Genomic DNA, 22706 nt, shown 5'->3' with positions numbered 1-22706 from the left:
TGATATGAAGCCAAAATGAGATAGATAGAACTAAGACTCTACTGTACTGTCTATTCACAGTTGCCATCTTGGAACATATGCTTTATATCAACCTGATTGAAATTACCAGCAATAAAATAGTAACTGTATTGTTATGGTCGGTGTACACCAGGTTGCCTTAAAAAACTATTGTACAAAGATATATCATTTTCACTTTGGTTTTCATATCAGCCTTCTTCATAATCTGTCATAATCTACTGAGAGGTGAAGAAACTTTGGGATGAAATTTATAATAATAGTAATCCTTGCCTTGATATAGCACCTTATTACGTTATTGAGATGTCTCAAAGTGCTTCACATGATATACTGTAAAGTGGTTTGACTGCATACTTTGTGAGAGAAACATGGCAGGTAATTCTGCACAGCAATGTCCCACAAACAGTCTTGGAGTGAGTAACCAATTTTATTTTGGGGATTTGTTTTCCAGAACATCGGGAAAAACAACCTTCTCTTTTCGACTAGTACTATGGGATATTTAACGTCCACCCGAACAGGCTGATGGGACCTTGGTTTAACGTCTCATCCGAAGGACCGCGCCTCCAACAATGCAACACACCCCTAGCACTGCATTGGAGTGTCATCTTACACTATGTGATTCCAGAAACTTCCAACTCAGTGTTACCACTGAGCCTGGCTGACACAATTTACAGCATGTGATATCTCCTGTGATAACATAGGTTATGGAAATGCCCTGGCAGCAGTGGTTGAGGTAGAATCCATATAAGCTTTCAAAAGGGAACTAGACAGATATCTAAAAAGTAGTAAACTATAGGGGTATCGGGACAGAAAGAATTGCTCTTTAAAAGAGCCAGCACAGATACAATGAGCCAAATGGCCTTTTTCTTTGCTGTAAATTTCTATGGTTCTATCACGTCACAAATTTACTTCTTTTTAGTTTGCCCCTTACTAATCTACTGTGGACTAATCTCCTACTCCATTGCCTTAATACTTAAGTGGCCAAAATCCAAACAGTCAGTGGCGACGAAGCAGAACATTGAGGATAAACCCTTTGGAGCAATTTTCTGCCAGTCGGTAAATTTACCAATCTTCACCATGTGCTTTCCTCATTGGGAGATCTCACTGCAAACAATCAATGCCAAGGTCAGATGTTTTACCGTCAAGAAGTGAATAACTAACCCTATTCCTCTCAATTTATGTTTTGCACTTAAATTTAAAAGTAAAATTTGAGGCTACAGAAGCTGCTCACACTGTGCTGACAACTCCTCTACACATTCGTTGACTGCTAGCTTTATGAGCACATTTGTTGCTGGAAAATTGCAGATTTACATCCTTACTCAAGATTATTGAATATTTGACAGCACATTTTTCAACAATTAGATTTCATTGATCCATATAAAAGGGTTAGACAAGCAGACGCTTCTCTTTGACTAATACATTGAGAGACCTGGGTTCGATTCCCGGCAGGGCGAAACCTTGGGAAAGTTTCCTTACTCCATATGCCTAATAATAATCCCTCAAGAAAAAAATAAATTGGTCACTTCACTCCACGACTGTTTGTGGGACACTACTGCCAAGTTTCGCCCACAAATATATAGTCAATTCAGTTTACATTATATTCTGTGAAGCGCTTTGAGACGTCTAGAAGATGTGAAAAGCGCTATATCAAATGCAAGGATTATTATTATAAATTCCTTCTTGACTTTTACACCTTACTATCCCGATTGTTGGTATTGTGTTATTAATGTCGCTCAATCCATAGCTTTTCAACACAAGAGAAGCTCTGCATACAAACGTCTGCAAGGGTCACTTGGTTTGGTCTGTCTCAATGTTCCTTGAGCCTGACCTATGATCTTATCTTCTGGATCAGCCAGGCACACAGACCACGATACAAGTGTTCAGCCACGATCATTAATGACACATGGGGACATAGAGGAATCCAGACACAGCCTTATGAGGTGCTATCTTTCTCACAAAGCCGGTCGCATTTCACCCAAAAAACAGTCAAAAACACTTTACAGTGTATCCCATGAAGCACTTTGAGACATCTAGGGGGCATGATTAGGAGCTATATGAAATGCAAGTATTATTATTATTATTGAAACAACCATGGAGATTTTCAAATCTCACTGCTGGGCCAAAAATAACAAATGATAAACTTCTCCAAGGCATCAGATAACTCATTACATGTGAAAACGTGCACAAATCTTGGCCCACCCCACCTTAGCTCATGGACTCACTAACCTGTTTTAGGGTTCTACGCTGTATACCTGCAAATCCATAAGCAAATTTTCATGCGGTGAATAAGACTTGCATTTAGGCCAGCAATCTAGGGGCACAAAGATGTAGGAGACACGACTAAACCTAGGCACTCCAAGACACGACACCGCAATGTGAAGGATGCAATATAAATGCAAGTTTTGTTGTCTCTACCCCTCAATAGTATTACTATGCTATGGCTCTCTCTGATCTGGTACATATAGGTAATGCTGATCATGTGCTGTTCTTATTTTGTGCTTGATTATAAAATGAAATGTTACTTTATTATCCCATTCCATAGGTCGGTCCTCTTTGAAAGAATGAAAAATATCTATATGCCTGTTTGAGTTTTGTTTTGACTATGCATTAAATTCAATCACAGTGAGACTGCTAATCCTCATCCCATTATCTACATAAGCCTGAGCACAAATGTATTGATAGGTGACTGTTGAGTCAGAGGCTGAACAACGGAACTGACCTGAAAATTAACTGCAGATCATTGAACTGTTTTAATGTGTAATCTTATTGCATGCCTCCTGGAAAATGATTGACCCTAAAGTCCAAGCTTGACTTTTTTGAGGCATTTCAACATGATTGACTGCACCAAACTACACCCCTGCACCTCTATCTACCTTCTGCTCTCATAGTACCCTTACCCCCTTCGTTATATCATGCCATTTATAGGTAAAACACTGAGCCTTTTCCTCATCTTGTGGTTGAAGAGCTTCTTAGACGCAGTCATGGTGAATCCACACAGTGGTGCAGTTCAAGTTACACTTCAGCTCAGCTGGCAGAAGGAAAACTTGTTGCAGTTGTGTTCAACCCTACAACACCTCATACTGCCTACCCCATGTATACTAAACAAGAGTACCCCATACTCAGCCCCTATCATCATAATCAGGTGAAATCAAACAGCAGCTGAGTTTACTGGCCAGGAAATTGTGGATTGTCTGCTGGTCTGGAAGGTTTCACTTCTGATCTTGGCTTGCAACCAGCTGACCTGGCCTCCACTCTCTAGCACTCTATACACCACTTTTATTTCACTATAATACTTTTTGGGATTATCACTTTTGGACACTTTGTGGGGGTTGGGGAGGGTAATCTCCTTCTTGTCCAACTCTCCCTTGCTTTAGCCTTTGCCATCTCTGAGGTTTCAGTAAGAATTGAGTGGAGCTGAGGACTATCTATTATCAATATTGGCTGTGCTTCAGAAACTACTAGGAAGTACAAATCATGGCCATCAGGAGTTGGGTTCATTGAGATTCTGGACTCTCTGACCAACATTAAAATGTCAAGACAGGATAGGCCCTTCCCTCCCAGTGCAAACAGGCAGAGGTGACAAAACTCACTGATTATACGGCAGTCCACACTGTGTCACTGAGCTTTAGGGATGGGCTGTACAGGAATATTAAGATACTTCAGTTGTCTCCATTTAAAAAAACCTACAATCAAATCAGTCAGATTTTCAGGCCTTAGTTATAAAGGCAAGTCATTTAATACACTTTTAATGATCATTGCAATTATGTCTTCTTCATAGACATACTGCCTCTTGACGATCTTTGCACTGACTTGGACTTCAATGAACACGACTGTTCCTGATGCTGTTTCAGAATCCTCTGCTGCCTAACTGGTCCAGCCTGTACTTCACTATATTTAATACCTATCTTTGCCAATAATATTCTAGAAAAGAAGTTTGCTTTCACTGTACTGGGCCACAAACACATAACTTTGGAAAACTCAAGGTTATCTGTTCAACTAATGTATTTTTGTGTGTATAAGTTAGACTACGCTGGATCACATCAATGCTTTTTGGTGCAGGTTAGACGACATCTGTTTAAAGTTCCAACACATGGCTGGGGTTGATCCAGCAAACTTCAACATACTGTCTCCTTAAGGTCTGGTGCTTACACTGACTTGGTGCATGGTATTGCTACATAAGTAGGCCACAAGAAAAGCCAACGTAAACATATTTCGTACAACATATCTCGTACAACAGCTTACTTTTCTAACCCTGTCAATTAGAAAAACAAAACAAAAAGCAATACTTTTATCTAGGTATAAATATTTCTGAACAATCCTGATTTTTAAAAAAAAACTCTCAGAATTTTAGTGCCAATATTCAACATCCCTTTGAAGCTCTCGTCGCTCATATGTGTCATACGATGAGTGAGCTGGGTAGTGACTGGATGCCCAGAGCAGCCAATGGTTGCCAGCTGGATGTTTTTAGCCGTGCTGTGTCATGCCTTGCCCAGGTGCTATTAGTGGTGTTTCCTGCCTTGGCTCGTGTTCAGTCACTTCACACCTGCATCTCGGAGGTGTTCACCAGACCCAGTGCTTTGGCCTCCTCTGGTGTCAAGCCACTCTTTAGTGTTCTTCTTACTGTCAAAACCAAGAGACAAAAAGATAATCAGAAAGGGTTGGTGTCAAGAGTACTGTGATTTTATAGTTTTTTTTCTGATGGGGGAATGCTCTACTTGCTCTACAGCATCCAAGGCTGCACTCTCCACCTCTCAAAGTGAGTCAGGAACCTCGGTGTTCTGTTGGACCCTGAGCTGTCCTTTCTTCCTCATATCCGCGCCACAACTGGCACCGCCTTCCATCACCTCCGGAACATCGCCAGACTACGGCACTACCTCACCCCTCACGCTGCTGAAACTCTGGTCCACGCCTTTATCACCTCAAGGCTGGACTATGGGAACTCTCTCCTCGCCGGCCTTCCCGCACCTCCCTCCACAAGCTGCAGGTCATTCAGAACTCTGCAGCTCGTGTACTGTCCCGCACCAGGCTTCGGACCACATCACTCCCACCCTCGCTCGCCTCCACTGGCTCCCATCCCCCAGAGGATCAAATTCAAGATCCTCATCCTCACCTACAAGGCCATTCACGGCCTGCTCCCTCCTACCTCTCCGACCTACTATCCCCCTACCTACCTGCCCATACCCTCCGTTCCTCTGGCTCCGGTCTGCTCCACGTCCCCGGCGCCAACCGCCCTACCATCGGTGGCCGGGCCTTCAGCCTCTCAGCCCCGAGGCTCTGGAACTCTATCCCCAGTGCCTTCGCCACCTCCTCCCTTTCCTCCTTCAAGGCCGGTCTCAAGACCTTTCTCTTTAACCGTGCCTTCAGCTCCCTTCTCGACTCTCTACCCCCTCCTCGCTCCCTCCCTTCCCTCCCCTCACCCTGACCATTTCCCCCCTGCTCGGATCCTGACCCAACTGTCCAGTGCCTTGGGACGTCCTCCCGAAGTGAAAGGCGCTCTATAAATGGAATCTTGTTGTTGTTGTTGCTAGAAAACATTCAAAACACACCAAGCAGCCATCTGACCCAATGGGTCTATGCTGGTGTTAGCTTGCTCACTGGAGTGATCTGTCCTAATTTTATTTTCCTAGTCTTTCTGCCCCTTTAATATTATTTTTCCTCAAGTATTCATCATTTTCAAATCTTGTTATGAACTCGGCTTCAACAGCTTTTTGTAGTAAGATATGAATATTGCAACAATGCTCTGTGTTAAAAACTCTTACACCTTTTTTCTTCTAGGGATAATCCTCAATTTATGCTGATTTGATAGGATGTCTTAATTTTTGCTGAATATATCTTTTCAAGAATGTAAAGCTAAGCTTCCTTTACATCTATTGTAGAGAGATAGATACTTGAGGTTGACCTTCTAACTCATCTTCAGCTTGAAGAATACGTTGTCTTAAAGTTGAATCACTGGGCAGAGTTGTGGAAAAACAGTTCAGCTTTAATTAGGTGCGGGCTCCTTTCAAGAACTGTAGAATGGTGGCTTTCAAATTAGAATTGAATTTAAGAATTTTTCACAATTCTGCATGATCTTAAATTTTTAGACTCAGTGGTCTTGCAGGCTGAGACTATGTGGAATTTCAAGGTTTCCCGCGAGTCTCAGGCTCCTGTTTCTTTATTAGAAATATTATCTCCAATATAGTACTTATTTGCATTTTGTGATGAGAGTGAAGAGTGTGAAAGAAATGCTGTAACAGCCAAGAAAAACTAGATGAGGTAACTGTAGGGAGACCTGCTGTTAAGAAAGGGACTTATTGATCTGATTTTATTGTCCGTTAACATTTATTGGACTTATTGCAGTGAGGGATGAATTCAAATTAATTACTGCATAAAAATCATTGAAGTCATGTGCTACAAAAAACAAAATGCAAATATGAAGGAAAATTCAAGAATTATGTATTGCCTCAACATTCAGCAATGTAGAGGGCACAATATGAACTGCAATTTTAGTATTAGCTGAAAAAATGCCTGGAACTCCCACTCTCTCTGCACAAGTGAAGCACTCTGAGGCATTTGTCTTTCTCTCCAGCATTTTGCATGGATGTGTTTTGTTACAGTATAGTTTGGACAAACATTCCCTGTGTAATGCAAGGTTGCAGCACTTAACCCTATCCCACCAAAGACAGGCTGGGAAACAAATAAATAATAGTTTAAAGGCATCTGACTCAATCAGTTACGGATATTACTTACAGGCCTAAATAGCAGGCATCCTGAATGGATTATTGGATTTATTGCAGTGACAGATTAACCTGGCAGTAAATTTGCCTTGTGCTGAGGACAAGTCCCTTCCATAGCTGTAGACATTAGCTGAAAGATTTGACTCTATTAAAGGACAAGTCCTGCAAAGATTAATATATCAAATCAAATGACTGGATTTGTTCTCAAACCAATGGCAGAGCCCAGTGATATCTAGATGTCTGTGTCTACTGAATTACAATAACTGCAGTTGGTAGGTTGGATTGCTGAAGACTTATTCTAGGAAGGGCGAAATTTATTTACACATTAAAACTGTCTGGATGAGAAAATAACGAAAGAAATATCCAGCACACAATAACGATAAACACATTAAATTTTTCAAATTAATCAAACAGCCAATTCTTCCCAATTACCCCTTAAACACTTTTGTCCCGGATCCATCACTAAAGCTTGTTCCTTTAACAGATGCAATGTGGGTCACAATTTTCGTAGCTCAGTTCCATTAACCTAGATTTCATAAAATGCACTAGCTTGCTAGTAGGTAAGAGACAAGTCCTTACTCTTCCCCCACCCAAAGCTTCCACCAGTTACCACAACTGCTGGACTAAAGAAGTCAAACCTGTGGGAAAAGGTAATGTTTAATGTATGGACGGATAATAATAATATTCCTTGCATTTGATATAGCGCCTTATCATGTTTTCGAGACGTCTCAAAGCTCTTTGTAGAAAACACTGTAAAGTGAATTGACTGTATATTTTGTGGGCGAAACATGGCAGCCAATTGTGCACAGCAGTGTTTCACAAACAATCATGGATGGGGGACCAATTTATTTTTTATAAGGAATTATTACCCCTGGAAAAGCGATCCACGAATTGACCAACAACCGGGTTCCTATTTACTGCTAGTTAAACAAACAAGTGTGGAGTCAGGAAATTTGCACAACATTTCGCCCTGTGGGAATTGAAGCCAGGTCTCTCGCTTGCAAGGCGAGTTCTCTAACCATTGAGCCACAAGACTCCACATACAGAACACTGTCTTTATCGGTTTACATAGATAGATTATATATATTTTGGAACTAAGGGTATTAACGGATATGGAAAAAAGGAAGGAAATGGGATTGAAAGATCTGTCATGATTTAATAAACTAATGGAAGAACAGCCTCGACTTGCATATAGCCTACTCCTTTCCTGTTCCTAATTATACATTTAGATAGTCCACGCTTTAACATAGCTATATAGATAGGAATGTATTTCATGTAGAGATCTAGTACTTATTCTCATCTGGTAGATAAGCACTAATCTAAATATTTATTGACTATTTAGTTTAGTATCCTACATTTCTCTTCACCCTTAAAAAAAAGTTTTCAAACAGTCTGATAATATAATATACATTCATTGAGAATATTGCACCTGGCGTAGCCTGGGTTTATCAGGAGGACAGAAGTGAAGAGGGGGGAGCCGTGGAGAAAAGTAAACCCAGAACAATACTTTAGATTGCAACCAGACAGTAGTACAAGAGGACTTAGGTTTAGAGTTGTAAAGGACAATTTCGCGACAGTTACCAGGAAGTTTTTCTTTATACAGAGGGTAATTGACAACTATAACAGATTGCAAGGAAAGATGGTAAAGGCCAGGACACTGGACTCATTTAAAAAGCAGTTTGATGGGGAGATGGTAGGTTGGATGTTCTGGAGGATAGAGTTTGGATGGACCGAAGGGCCTTCTTCACCCAAATAATCTTGTGAGTGGCTGCTTATCAGAACCACCTACAGAGATTTGTGAAAATAATACAACAAAATTACATTTACATAGCGCCGTTCACGTCGGGAGGACGTCCCAAGTCGCTGGACAGACAGAGTTACGGACCCAAGCTGAGGGTCGGGGTGGGGGAAGGGGGAGGCAGGGGGGCAAGCAGGGATATCGAAAACACGGTCGAAGAGGAGGGTCTTGAGGTGGGTCTTTAAGGTGGCGAGAGAGGGGGCAAGATGGAGGGACTGCGGGATGAAGTTCCAGAGGGTGGGTGTAGAGTGGCGGAAGGCCCACTCACCTATAGTGGGGCAAGCAAGGCGGGGGACGTGAAGCAGGCCGGAGCCTGCTGAGCAGAAGGACCGAACAGGATGGTAGGGGGTTAGGAGGTCGGAGAGGTAGGAGGGAGCAAGACCATGGAGAGCTTTGAAGGTGAGGACCAAGATCTTGAACTGTATCTGTGTGAGATGGGAAGCCAGTGGAGTTGGGCAACAATGGAGGTGATAGGGTCACGGAGTCTAGTTTGGGAGAGGACACGAGCTGTAGCGTTCTGGATGATCTGCAGCCTGTGGAGGGAGGAGTTGGGGAGGCCGACAAGCAGTCAGTTTGCACAGTCGAGCCTCAATGTAATGTGGGTTTCGGCGGCCTGCGGTGTGAGACAGTGTCGGAGCCGGGCGACATTGCGGAGGTGGGGAAGGCAGAGTGGGTCATGGTGTGAATGTGAGGTAGAAAGGAGAGGGTCGAACAAGACCCCAAGATTCTGGACTGGCTTAGCAAGGTTGAGTGTGCAACCATGGATGGTGATACTGTCAGCGCCTGAAGTGAAGAGGTGCTGACGGGAGCCAATCAGGAGAGCCTCGGTCTCATATGTAGAAGCTGAAAGGAGAGAGCGCTATCTCATTAGGGAATACAATTCGATTCTCAGGAATAAATATAAATTGTATTATACTGGTACTGTTAATACCCATTGAGAAGAGTCACACTCCCAACTTTGCCATCAACTGATTTATCCTGAAATCTGTGAGCGAGGCTGAACTGTACTTAACATGAGTTGCATGCAAAGTTGAGTGAAGACAATGGATGTCAGGCATTAGAAATGCTGCTGCAATCTATTTTTACGGGTTTTCCAAAACAAAAGCAACTGTGCGATTGACTACCCATATTCCAGGAGCGCTGGTCAGTTGCTACATGTGCTGTTTGTTTCCTCAGGGTCTGAGATGGCAAAGACTTAGCGAAGCAGTCCTTAGCCACCAGTGATTATTCCCAGACTCAGGCAATTCAAGGCTGAAGCCCTAAATTCTAGCTTAAGAAAAACACATGGATGAGGCATTCACATAACTTATATCAACAGAGCAGCAAGGGAGAAGACACCTAAAATAACAGATCTCCGTGAGACTAAAAACGACCTGAAAACAACAAGGTATTCAGGAAGCGGAACTAGATGTGGGTGAAGAGGATAAAATTCTGAAAGATACATCATATTATAATTTTCACCAATGACAATTATCGCCTCAGAAAATTATGCCCAATTAGACTAACTGTAATCAGACAATTGCTCCCCCCCCCCCCCCCCGCCCCACATCACAGTTGGACTATGGCTTTCTCACTGCTCTAACCGGTCTTCTTCCCAGGAAACAATTTCTGAGTGATGGGGAAGACCGTAGCAAACTAATTATTCTGTAGCATTCCCAAGCTTTACTCACTTGTACCAAAAGGATGCTCTACCGTTAAGTCCACATGAGATATGAATGTATAAATCTATTTTATTGAACTGCATTCACGTGACTCAGTAAACTGATTCATAACTTGGAGATCAAATAAGGTGACATAGAGCAGTGAAGAGGAGTGGAGGAGAAGATGGAAAGGAATGGATTAGAGAAGGAGGGAGGGAGGGAGGGAGGGAGAGGGAGAGAGAGAGAACCCTTCTTGGCAATAAATGGCTGGGCCAGTGAGACCCAACTGGTGACAGATTGAAACAGGAACAAAAGATACATTCCCTGGAGAAGCAAAGAGGATCCAGCAGCAATATTGGGGTTGAAGGCATAGGTCCAATGAATCTATCTTCACTAAACCAGGTGTCCTCTTTCTGTCATTAGATCCTTGACACATGCAGGCTATATGAATCAAGAAAGTTCGCTCAAAAAAAATCACCTTTTTCAGTCTTTTTATTCCAAGGGAATAAGAACTGTAAGAATTATAGTTCATGGACCATCCTAGTTTGCTTTCTATCTGCTCAGATGGTGGAATTCATTCCTGTAGTGGATTTGCTTGGATTGTTGCAGATAATGTCTGACAGACCTGGCATTATGTTTTGTCTGTTTTTGTGAAATCCTAATAAACTCTGTTAATCCTAAAAGGAGACATGTCTCCACAATAGCCAAATGAATCACACCTCCTTCAAATGCTGAAATCTGATTCCCTTTTCAACACCATGATTTGTCTGTTGCGGTGAAGTCATACAAATTGGGCAGCTTTCCTCCAAAAGCGTTTTTTTAGTGTGTGTTACTGTCTGGTTTCCAGTTTTCTGGCAGGGTGCGTTTGCGAAAGGAAAAGAGTGTTCCCAAAACAGAACCCTTCACTATAACACCCTGAGACACCCTTGACAAAGTGCATCTCTCCCTAATACTGAAACTGTAGTGGATACTTTCTCACAGAAAACCCTGCAGCTGAGAGTTGTGACACCACTAGACCATGGAATGAATGTGCTTGTTGAATGTCAAATGACAACCAATGATCATACACCTTGGGGAGGAGGCAAGCATGGTCTCCTTGATACTGAGTTGGTTCCCTGGTGATGTTTTTGGCAACAAAACGTTAGAAACGGATGTCCGATTTATGAGCTTGCCCTATAGTACTCCAGGGCGCATCTGCAGGACTTGTAGGGACAGATTAGTCACTGGAATTCTTCCCACTCGGTTCCTGTTAAGCCTGCCAGCCAAAGCCCTAATGGGTACTGTGGACCTACCCGCTGAAGCAGCGGGAAGCTTGTCAGACAGGGCAGTCAATGGGGGTTTCAGCTGGTTAAACAACAGTAGTACCCCAATACACACTTTGGGGTTCCCATGCCTTGGCTCTTGTCAACCTGTGTCTAATACTATCCAAAATTAGGTAAGCAGAATAAATTCCTTCTCGGAGAATGTGTACATTCTATTACAGACAATACGACCTATAGTATACTACTATGTATAGTTATGTGGAACTCTCACTCTGTTTTGTACTCTTAAATTTGTTGGGTTTGACATCCGACCAACCAAAATACATGGAATGTCACAGTTCAGGGGAGGTTTCTGATAGCAGCTGACCAACGCATCTCCCCCTTGGTGGCAAGAACATTGAAACAGATACCTACGCCCACTGTTTAGTAACAAGCTTCAGAGTGCAATAAGAGAGGCCTGGGAGCACCTACACCTCTTGCTGTCTGTTTGTATATAGACTTTCGGCACAAGGAGCAGTACAGCCTGTAAAGATACAGGGAGCGCATGATATTGGATGAATCACCAGGCAGAAAGGGCAGTTCTGTAAGCCAAACTGCATCAGATCACTCCAGCAAATTTGGCCACTTCCAGAGTGGTATTGGTAAAAGTCTTGAGAAGAGTTTGTCTACTAACATTCTCAGCCAAAGAATGTCAGGGTGAAATGCATTGAAGCACAAAGAGTGACTTTATGAAAATAAATTCGTCAAGAGTTATTTTGAAATCATTTTCATGTTGTTTCAGCTACCCAGTTCTGAAATGCCATGGGAGTGACCGAATGAATATTTTGACAGCCTCATTGCTCATTGTTATTCACTCTCAGTGATCAAACAGCTCTAATTTACAAGAAGAAAATATTCCCGTTAAGGTCAAACCGTTCAAGGTAACAGAATAAGGTTGCATCCAACATGCCCATTTGCTAATGACTGACTGGCGTGCATAACTATAGTAAGGAAATAATTCCAGATGCTTGTCAAAACCCAGCTGCGGGAATTAATGTAACTTGTCTTTCTTCCCTTGCTTTTCTTGAGTTTTTCACTAAATTCCTGAATCCCATCCCACCTCCCTGCAGGAGCCACTTGTCAGCAGAGATATTTCATCAGCTAGGAGGAAAGGATGTTAGGAAGAGATATTATTAAACACTCATGGTTGATGTGTTGAACAGATTTTTCATGTCACTTCTCACAAATGGAGACTGTGGTCAAATTCCAAATGCAGTCGTTTGGCATCTGAGAATTTTTTAGGTCGACATGTGTTGAGTTTGTGTTAGGAGGAAATTTAAAGAATTATACAAATGGCCATATTATAATACTGCCCATAATTGCACTGTTTGTATGTGCACCAATTGTAAATTAATACTTTGAAAAACTATCATTTGAGGCATTTTAAGATGATTTTCGGAATGGCTCCTAACAGTGGGGGAGGGGCCCTAAAATTCTCAAATTAGCAAATACTGAATTCGCCACTTACAGTAGGATTGATAGAATCTTTCATTCTAAATGTGGAATGAAAAGTTAGCATTGGCAAACAGCATGTATTAAGCATCATGAAGTTCTCCAATGCCAACGTCCAATACCACATAATGGAGATGCTGCTGTACTCGGGAGTGAAGCGAAGGAGCCCTTTTTACATCCCGACCGTAACATTTAAGGAGCAAGAGAGAAATTTCAATAACTTACGAGACTTCCTGTTTGCTCGTGAGCGTTTCCTCTCTCTCGGCACCGCTCTCTGATTTGGCACTTGGGTGGCAGACTTTACAATCCGGTCCATAATTTCATCTGCAGCATCATCTGTGGCATTTGGAGAATCATCGTTACCCGGGTTCCAGGATCCAACACGGCCTAGAGAGGGAGTGGCACATCACCAGGGTGAGGGTTCAGCAATAGGAACCGGAGGCCATTCAGTCCTTCAAACCTGTTCCACTAGTTTATCAGACCATGGCAGATTGTTTGATCCCATTTACCTGTCTTTTCCATTATACCGTGTCCTTAGGATGAGATGTTAAACTGGGGTCCCATCCGCCTATTCAGGTGTATAATAATAATCTTTGCATTTAATATAGAGCCTTATCATGTCTTCGATACGTCTTAAAGCACTTCACGGAATATACTTTAAATTGAATTGACTGTATATTTTGTGGGCGAAATGCGGCAGCCAATTGTGCACAGCAGTGTCCCACAAATATTTGTGGATTTAGTGACCTTTTATTATTTATGAAGAAATTATTATCCCCGGAAAAGCGATCTGCTAATCAACTAACAACCGGACTCTACTTACTGCTAGGTAAAGAGGCGTGTGGATTAAGCAAACTTGCCCAACGTTTTGCCCTGTCAGGAATCAAACCCAGATCTCCCGCTTGCGAGGCGAGTGCTCTAACCACTGACAGGACTCCACATGTTAAAGATGTTAAAGACTTCACATATTAAAGATGTTACATGGAGTCACATGTTAAAGACTCCACATGTTAACATGTATGTTAAAGATCCCATAAAGAATGGCACTATTCAATAAGAGAAGGGAGTTTTGTCCGGTGTCCTGGCCAACAAACCCACCAACCCTCAAAAAACTCAAATCAGTCATTTACTTCATAGCTATTTGTGGGACGTTGTTGTGCACAATATTGTCTGTTGCCTTCATCCACAGAGTACACAGTCACTCCACGTCACAGTAAATTCTGTGAAGACCTTTGAGGTGTCCTGACGTGAAAAGTGCTATATCAGGTGTAACAAATATCATCACTTCCCAGTATTTGCTGTCTGTCCACGTGTCTGTTTTTTTAAGCATCCCAATAGATTTCGCCTCGACAACATTTGGAGCAATACATTCCACATTTTCACACCACTCTGTGAAGAATTATTTTCCAATTTCACTTTGAACTGTCCTAGCTCTAATCTTAACATTATGTCTCCCTCTAGCCAGAGGCAAACACAGCATCTTAGATTCTCATCCACACATTGAATCACAGCTTAGTAATGCTACAAGTTCACTGGCAGTTTTCATACTCAAAGACACATGTCACACCAAGAGCTGCAAGGGAAAAGTTTATACTCTTGAACTGTCCTGCAAATCAGAGATTTTCTGCAATAGCAACATAGGGACCCTTTGGTTGTGGCACAAACTTAAGCTTTCCATCTCTGGCGCAGGATGAATGGCTGCGCTGTGACAACTCTTACCTCTGTTGGCTCTTGTTCGTGTGCGCGTGCCTGGCACACAGGTAGCGACCTCTCCGCTGGGCGAGGACGTTTTGAGTACGGCTTTCATGTTCTCGTGTTCTGCTGCCTCTTCTGCGTACTGGAGTCCTTGTGGCTGTCTGCTGCTCGAGGCGTTGGTGGTGTTGGTGGAGAACTTTCCTGTCTGTACAATGGATCAGAAGCACATTTACTATCATTCCTTCAGCAGGCCAAAAAACAAGTGGCATGGCACTGCAATCTTCTATTGACCCACTGATGCACATGCATGCTATGAACATATGCGGTGTGTATGCAGTAGGGTGGGGTGGGGATGGGAGAGGGGGCATTAAAAATCCCAAATTCCTCATGCTGTTAACTTTAAGCAATTTATTCAAAATTGAAAATATCTTAAAAATTGGAAAATTGTTCAAAAATCACTTGAAAACTGCAGAAAAGCAGCATCTACATTAAAAGCGAATTTAAGAATTTCTCCAAAATTATATGCATTCTTAAATTTTGAGATATTGGCCTTAAGGCTAAAACCATGAGAAGTTTGGCCTCTAATGCATATCATAACAGGATTGACAATTTGTTGCAATTTTAAAACATTATTCTACTCTTTTTTAAAATCATCTGAAAAACATTTCATGTACCCCATCAAAGCTCTGTGGAATGTCAATCAACTTGTTTTTAAAAGTTCAAGGACGATTTTGAAAAGGGTTAAGCCATTTCTCCTTGCAAGCTAGCATCCGCACAGAGATTGTCTTGCTTGAAGGAGTCTCAGTATGCTGTCATTGTGGAAGTCAGAAGTACCTAACATCGATGGCAATGCAAGATATACAACTCTGATTAGCTACTGAGCAGCCTGGTGTGTTTATCCATTAATTTTCTCGTTTGATTTCAGACAATCAATAATTGCATTTCATTCCTTAAGATCATTAGTCCTGTCCTAATAGCTGAATAGGTAAAGGTGTAGCAGCAAGCCATACAATTGATAAAGCACTTCGCAGGATTTACTGTGAAGTGTAGTGACTGTGCATTTGTCGGGGAGTGCAACAGCCAGTTTCCCACAAACAGTGACCTACAAACAGCAATGAAGTGCGCGATCAACTTTTTATCTGGGGAATTGTTGGTCAGGACATCAGAACTCCCTTCTCTTTTCAAATACTGCCATGGGATTTCTAATGTTCCTTTGAACAGGCAGACGGGATCTTGGTTTAAAATTGTTATCTGAAGGACAGTGTAGCTCTGACAATGCAGCCTTCCACCAGTGCTACATTGGAGTGTCATTCTGGACTGCGAGCTCAAAGTCTTGACTTATGTATTTGTAGGCAAATTCAGCAAACATGTAATAGTTCTGTAATGGCACATTATCAAATAGCGGTTGAGGTGACAAGACCAGACAATGATGAGACAGACACCAGTGAGTTCAGTCAGCAAGGCTCAGTTACCATCCTACACCATAGGAAATCCTGCCTCTCCACAAGAAATTATGACGTTTTAGGAGCATAAATTCAACCGGGCACAATCACTGGGGGACTCCAACAGAAAACAATTGTTTGAGTTCAGAAGTTAACTTTCTGTATGGCTCAGTGTTACACTGTGCAGTCTCTTTGCCCACTTGGCTAATGCAGGAGCCTTCTGCTTATTCCTTAAGATAACTAACAGAGATGAAAGGGTAGTTTACAAAATAATCGCCCGGGGAAGCAAACTTGAACTTGGAAGCAAATGTAGGAAAGGGTACAATTATAGTGTAACATCCCATGAAAAGGAAATGCAGGCAGACACTATCAGATTAGAGTACTGACATGAAAGACTTGGATAGATATGTGCAGCCAGTGCCAATAGAGACCTCGGCAGCTGGAAGGAATCAAAAACTGTCATGATGATCGCCGGCAAATTAGTGGATCACCAGCTCCCCAGATGTTAATACTCATGAAATCGCGCCTGTTAAAGCACTCAAGAACAAGGCCAATAGGTTAATGCGGTTTTAAAAGATGCAATGGAACAGAAGAGGCCGGCCATCAATTGCTTCTCATGTTGTCGTTAGTGTAAAGGCGGTGTTGGTGATAACACAAGGCAAACAAACATCCAGCACAATGCCACCCAGCAACCGTACCTCACCATCATCTTCATCATCAGTCTAGAAAGGAAGCGGAGAAAGGGAGGGTGGGAGGGAGAGAGGAAAGCAAAGAGGAAAAAGCATGATATACATAGAGAAATGAAGAGTCAACACAAGTTACAAAAGACAATGGAAAATTGGCCAGATTACAAGGGATCAATGAGACATGCATCTCAGTTACCTCATATTACAGACAAATGCTTAGGGTAGCAACTAGCAGTGCTTTGTTGGTAAAATCTCACTCATGTGATAGTATCTCTGCAACTCCTTAGAGATTGTGCATTGACAGATTTCCTTTTTTNAAATACCCTTCATAAAATTTTAGAATGTTTATAGCACAGAAAGAAACTATTCAGCACATGATGTCTTTGCTGATTCCCCCACTGGAGCTATCTCCTCCAATCTCATGTCTAATATTATTAATTTTAACAGTTTATCCAATTCTTTCTTGAATACTGTTAAAGATTGACTTGAAGAGCCATTTGTGGTAAAGCATTTCACAATCTAACAGCTCTCTATGTACAAAAACAAATCTTACCTCCCTAGTTATTCTTCTGGTGATAATCATCAATGATTACCTCTTATCACTGACTCAACTGCCTCTGTGCAGCAGTGATTGAAATATGTGCATAACCCCTGGGTGGGAGCAGCTCCATATCTCCCTTGCACAAGTTGTTGAACTTTGAAATTTGCCACATAGACAGAGGGTCTTCTCCTCTGATCAGTAAAACACTAGGCAATGTGATCTGAACAATTCTGCAGATCCAACTGAATGGTAGGTTGTAGGAGATGTGGAATTTCAATCACATTTCTGGATAAATGCATGGGCTGTGACAGAAGCCTTCATCTCAAGCTTTGACTTGCATTTAGTGCTCAGCAGATCTAGTAAAGCAGGTCAAATCCCGATCTCAGCACACTCATGGAGAATGGCTACCATACTAGCGTATAATAATAATATTCCTTGTTATAGCGTGTTATCACATCATTGAAACATCTCAAAGCACTTCACACAATTTACTGTAAAGCATAGTGACTGTTTATTCCTAGTTGAACCACAACAACAACAAGATTCCATTTATAAAGCGCCTTTCACGTCAGGAGGACGTCCCAAGGCGCTGCACAGTTGGGTCATAACCCAAGCAGGGGGGGAATGGTCAGGGTGAGGGGAGGGAAGGGAGGGAGCGAGGAGGGGGAAATGGTCAGGGTGAGGGGAGGGAAGGGAGGGAGCGAGGAGGGGGGAAATGGTCAGGGTGAGGGGATGGAAGGGAGGGAGCGAGGAGGGGGAAGAGAGTCGAGAGAAGAGAGTCGAGAGGGGAGCTGAAGGCTCGGTCAAAGAGAAAGGTTTTGAGACCGGCCTTGAAGGAGGAGAGGGAGGAAGCAAGGCGAAGGCACTGGGGGATGGAGTTCCAGAGCCTGGGGGCTGAGAGGCTGAAGGCCCGACCACCGATGGTAGGGCGGTTGGGGCGGGGGACGTGGAGCAGACCGGAGCCAGAGGAACGGAGGGTACGGGCAGGTAGGTAGGGGGATAGTAGGTCGGAGAGGTAGGAGGGAGCAAGGCCGTGAATGGCCTTGTAGGTGAGGATGAGGATCTTGAAATCAATCCTCTGGGGAATGGGGAGCCAGTGGAGGCGAGCGAGGGTGGGAGTGATGTGGTCGCGAAGCCTGGTGCGGGACAGTACACGAGCTGCAGAGTTCTGAATGACCTGCAGCTTGTGGAGGGAGGTGCCGGGAAGGCCGGCGAGGAGAGAGTTCCCATAGTCCAGCCTTGAGGTGACAAAGGCGTGAACCAGGGTTTCAGCAGCGTGAGGGGTGAGGTAATGCCGTAGTCTGGCGATGTTCCGGAGGTGATGGAAGGCGGTGCCAGTTGTGGTGCGGATGTGAGGGAGAAAGGACAGCTCAGGGTCGAACAAAACGCCGAGGTTCCTGACTGGCTTTGAGAGGTGGAGAGCGCAGCCTTGGATGCTGATGGTGTCAGCGCCTGAGGTGCGGAGGCGCTGACGTGAGCCAATCAGGAGGGCCTCGGTTTTTCGCACGTTGAGCTGAAGAAAGTTGTCTCTCGTCCAGGACTCGATGTCGGACAGGCTGTCAGGACATCGGTGGTCGTGGAGTTGAGAGTAGAGGAGGAAAGGTAGAGTTGGGTGTCATCCGCATACATGTGGAAGTTAACTCCATGTCTGCGGATGATGTCACCACCAACCACAACAACAACTTGCATTTATATAGAGGCCTTCACGCCGGACGGCATCTCAGAGCACTTAAACCACACCTATGAGCCAAATTTTCACACAATTCTTATGTTCTATAAATTTAGACGAGTGAGGCACACAACAGATTTTTCAATATTTCAAAAGCAGCTCTTTTTAAGAACTGAGAAAATCCCGCTTCGGAATTCAGGCTGAATTTAACAATTTTCACCACCAATTAGTTAAGACCCTGTTTAAAATATCAACAATAATAAATTGCATTTATATAGTGCCTTTCACGTTGGGAGGATATAATAAGGTGCTAAAAAACCAGGTTGAGAATTGCTATCCTACATCTCTCTCTCTGTCAGCAATTTTCATACAGAAATTCTGGAATAAATAATAGGAACCAAATTTCCCTCAGAGATTACAAACACTGATCCCTGACTGCCTAGTGGGTAAAGCCATAGTCTGGTCTGTAACTGAGTCATAAGCTATTATGCTGTGCACTTTGAGAATAACACTATCCTCCTGGTACTGAGCTTGGGAGACAAAAGTGTGGCAATTACTTTAGCTCTTCCCACCCAGCCTTTAAATTTCCCTTTGGATAAAGTTATCGGCCACTCCAAAGTGACTGAATTTGCTAACTCTCAAATGTTTGAGAGGGGAGATTCTGCAACGAGATAAAAAAAATTAAAAGGCTTTGTGTCTTCAAACATAAAATGCATTTGAGGTGGTTTTTTAGCTCTGGACGTTTTTCTAATTTCAGTGGTTTCACATCAGAAGGTTGCAAAACTGTTTCACAGATGTTCCAAGATAGAAAACAGGTGTGGATTATGAAAGCTGAAGAGGACATTTGGTTCCTAAAGAATAATCAGATTGTCAGCAATGGCTAAGATCACTGAGTGAATTCTGATGATTAACAAATATGCAGTCGTTCAGGTTTGAATGGAATAGTTGACCAGAGAGGCAAATTCAAAAAATAAGTATGATTACTAAGAGCCCCAAGAGTCAACAGTGACAAAAGAGACACCAGAGCTTTGTTACATGTGGCAGTGTACACCCCACACCCCATAAAGCCTGTAACTGAATAAATTCAGTTTGCTTCCCCCAGTCCCTGCCCAAATTTGTCTTGGCTCTCTGCTCCCTCCCTTGACAATTTATGCAGCAGTATTGTAAACATTTTGGATACAGTCTTACTTATATGCATACATTTGCTTATTCCTGAGAATCTTTGCAATAGGAGTCACAAGGCCAAAGTTTGCAATGAGAGAGCCTGAGTCAGTGCTTGCAGAGTTATCATCAGTGAGGCATTGCAGTATCAGTGAGTTGGAACACTTGTTATGATATGATTCCATATTTGGTAATTGATAACTATGTGTAGAGAACAAGCAAATGTTCTCTTTAACCAACAATCCCACCAGCATGGATCCCTGCTGGTTAACTGGTGTGCAATATATCACTCACAGCTGTGTGCATAGTACATATGCACGCAATCTCAGCTGGAAATACGTTATGTTGGTTGGAGTATTTTGTCTCATTTTTTTNCATCTGGAGATTTACAGCACTGGTAGTGCAGACAGCATTTATCTCACCAAGGAGCATCAGTGCTTAATGATCTGGTGACATTATGGTGACATAGGCACGATGGGCCAAACAAGGTCCTTCTGTGTTGCAAATTTCTGTGATTCCAAGGCATAGAACAGTACCCAGTGAAATATAACAGACTCCAGCCAATATTCCAAAGATGGAGAAGGTTAGATTTGATGCATTCAATGAAAAGTATATTATTTTTCTCCAGTGTTTTGTCTAGGAAAAGTTGGAGTGAAGTTGTATTGGAGATGAGGCAAAAAAACTTCACAATCTGTGAATTGATTTAGAACTCACTTCTGGAATTTAACAGAGGAAATTCAGCCAGTGTTTCCACTCCTGATTGCTATTCAGTAATCCGCTGAAAGATACTCGTGACTGTGCGGAGAGAAAGAGAAAATGCCAGGTACACCATGTACTTGTATTGTTGTGTGGTATGTGCATGAGAGGAGAAAGGTACAAAGCACGTCCATGTCACTGTGTGCTCTTTGCGGGGCAGGGGAATAGCAGGCAAGCAGTGCAGTGTGTGTGTGTTTGTGTGTGTTGTGTATGTGAGGTGTGTGTGGCAAGAGTGCGTGTGTGAAGGGAGTGAAGAGTAGTAATAATCCTTGCATTGATATAGTGCCTTATCATGAATAGTAGGCCCAGTTACTGTGTAAAGTGTGCAAAGCCATGGATAGGAGAATTACTGAGCTATATATACATGCACTGCAACCTATTGCTTGCTGGCCTCAAACACGTGGCACTTTTTGTGGGTAGAGGCGAATTGCAGGCTTGCAATGCAATGTGTGAAGTGTGTACGAGGTATCTGTTTGTCGCTGTGAGAAGAGTTGGTGGGTAGGTAGGTGGGTATGTGAAGAGTGTGTTTGCAATGTTTTATGTATAGCGTTGTGTTCATTTATGCCAGGTAAATGACCATTAGGTGGCAGTGCTCCCTTCCGGGGAAGTGGAATCTTCCTCTTCAGACCTGGATCACTGCCATCTTTGTTACTCCTGAAGTAGAGATGATGTAATTGTAAATTTGTGTTCCTAGACAGGCTTTTAAGTCTTTTGCTTGATGTTTACCTCCTGATCTCCTTGTCTCAATCCCTCTCTCTTGACCCCTCTTTACCCGTCTTCAAATCGCACCTGACGAATTTCCTCACCTTCCCTTTATCTCCATCAAACTCTGCCACTATTCAGCACTCTGAGACTCTACTTCGCATAAAGGGCTGTGTATAAATGCAAATTATTGTTTATTTTCCAGAGTTTATCTGCTGCAGAGCATAGAAAGATGAAATGAAAACTTCACAATCTGTGAATTGATTTAGAAAAAAAATGAACTTTATAACAATCGAGAAGGCAAATTCTCTACTGACAGAACAATTAGCTCTTTCCAACCAGTCACTATTGAGCCATGGGATGGTGTATTGCCAAAATGTGTGTTTTTTAATTGTTTTGCAAAAAGATTTACAAGCAAATGTTGCCACTAGGTACAACAACAACTTGAACTTATATAGCGTCCCTCACACACGATAGCGTCCCAGAGTGCTTGAACTTTTGAACGAATTACCTTTTTTCGAAAAATGTACTTTAAAATGCTCGAAGACAGTATCCGTGTGAAGGGCCCTATATAAATGCAAGCTATTGTTGTTAATGGCTGAATGGCCAGTCTCCTTGATTCTATGATTGTATGGGTCTCGTCTGCAAACCTCAGCCTCCCTCAGGTCACAATTTACACAAGTCTGGATTTTGATACTAAAATGGTACCTGAGGAAATCATCAGGAAAAAAAGAAATGCACTTTAAAGCGCTCTGAGATGCTACCCGAGTCAAGAGTGATATATAAATAATAATAATCCTTGCATTTGATATAGTGCTTTTCTCGTCTTCTGGACGTCTCAAAGCGCTTCACAGAATATACTGTAAAGTGAATTGACTATATTTGTGAGCAAAGTTGTTGTGCTTCCCTGTAATTTATTCATATTTTTCAGGTAATGAGGTACATTTTCACACATACCCACCATCCCAACCTCACACAAGTGCCTATTCTTCACGTTCATCTCAAAAGTAACGAGTTCAACCGTGGAACTGAGCCTGATCCTGTCCTCATCAATTGACCTCCTTGGACTTTGACTTACCCATCACTGAAAAGCCATCAAACACAGGAGCTCTGGCTCATTCGTTTTCTCCCA

General features: G+C 42.6%; 1 protein-coding gene across 1 annotated transcript in view; it reads right to left on the bottom strand.

Annotated features, from left to right (window-relative positions):
* Positions 1 to 2052: 2052 nt before the first annotated feature.
* The window catches only part of LOC103176312 (FH1/FH2 domain-containing protein 3), a 353167-nt gene continuing 332513 nt past the window's right edge, over positions 2053 to 22706 (bottom strand). The window contains 4 exon segments of the mRNA XM_042332021.1: positions 2053 to 4635; positions 13148 to 13309; positions 14642 to 14822; positions 16758 to 16781. Coding sequence (XP_042187955.1) covers positions 4553 to 4635; positions 13148 to 13309; positions 14642 to 14822; positions 16758 to 16781 — 450 coding nt within the window. The 3' untranslated portion in view covers positions 2053 to 4552.

Source organism: Callorhinchus milii, unplaced genomic scaffold (genome assembly GCF_018977255.1).
Source record: "Callorhinchus milii isolate IMCB2004 unplaced genomic scaffold, IMCB_Cmil_1.0 Scaffold2, whole genome shotgun sequence".
Taxonomy (NCBI): domain Eukaryota; kingdom Metazoa; phylum Chordata; class Chondrichthyes; order Chimaeriformes; family Callorhinchidae; genus Callorhinchus; species Callorhinchus milii.
Note: the sequence above shows the minus strand (reverse complement) of the source record. Positions and strands in the feature narration are given on the sequence as shown.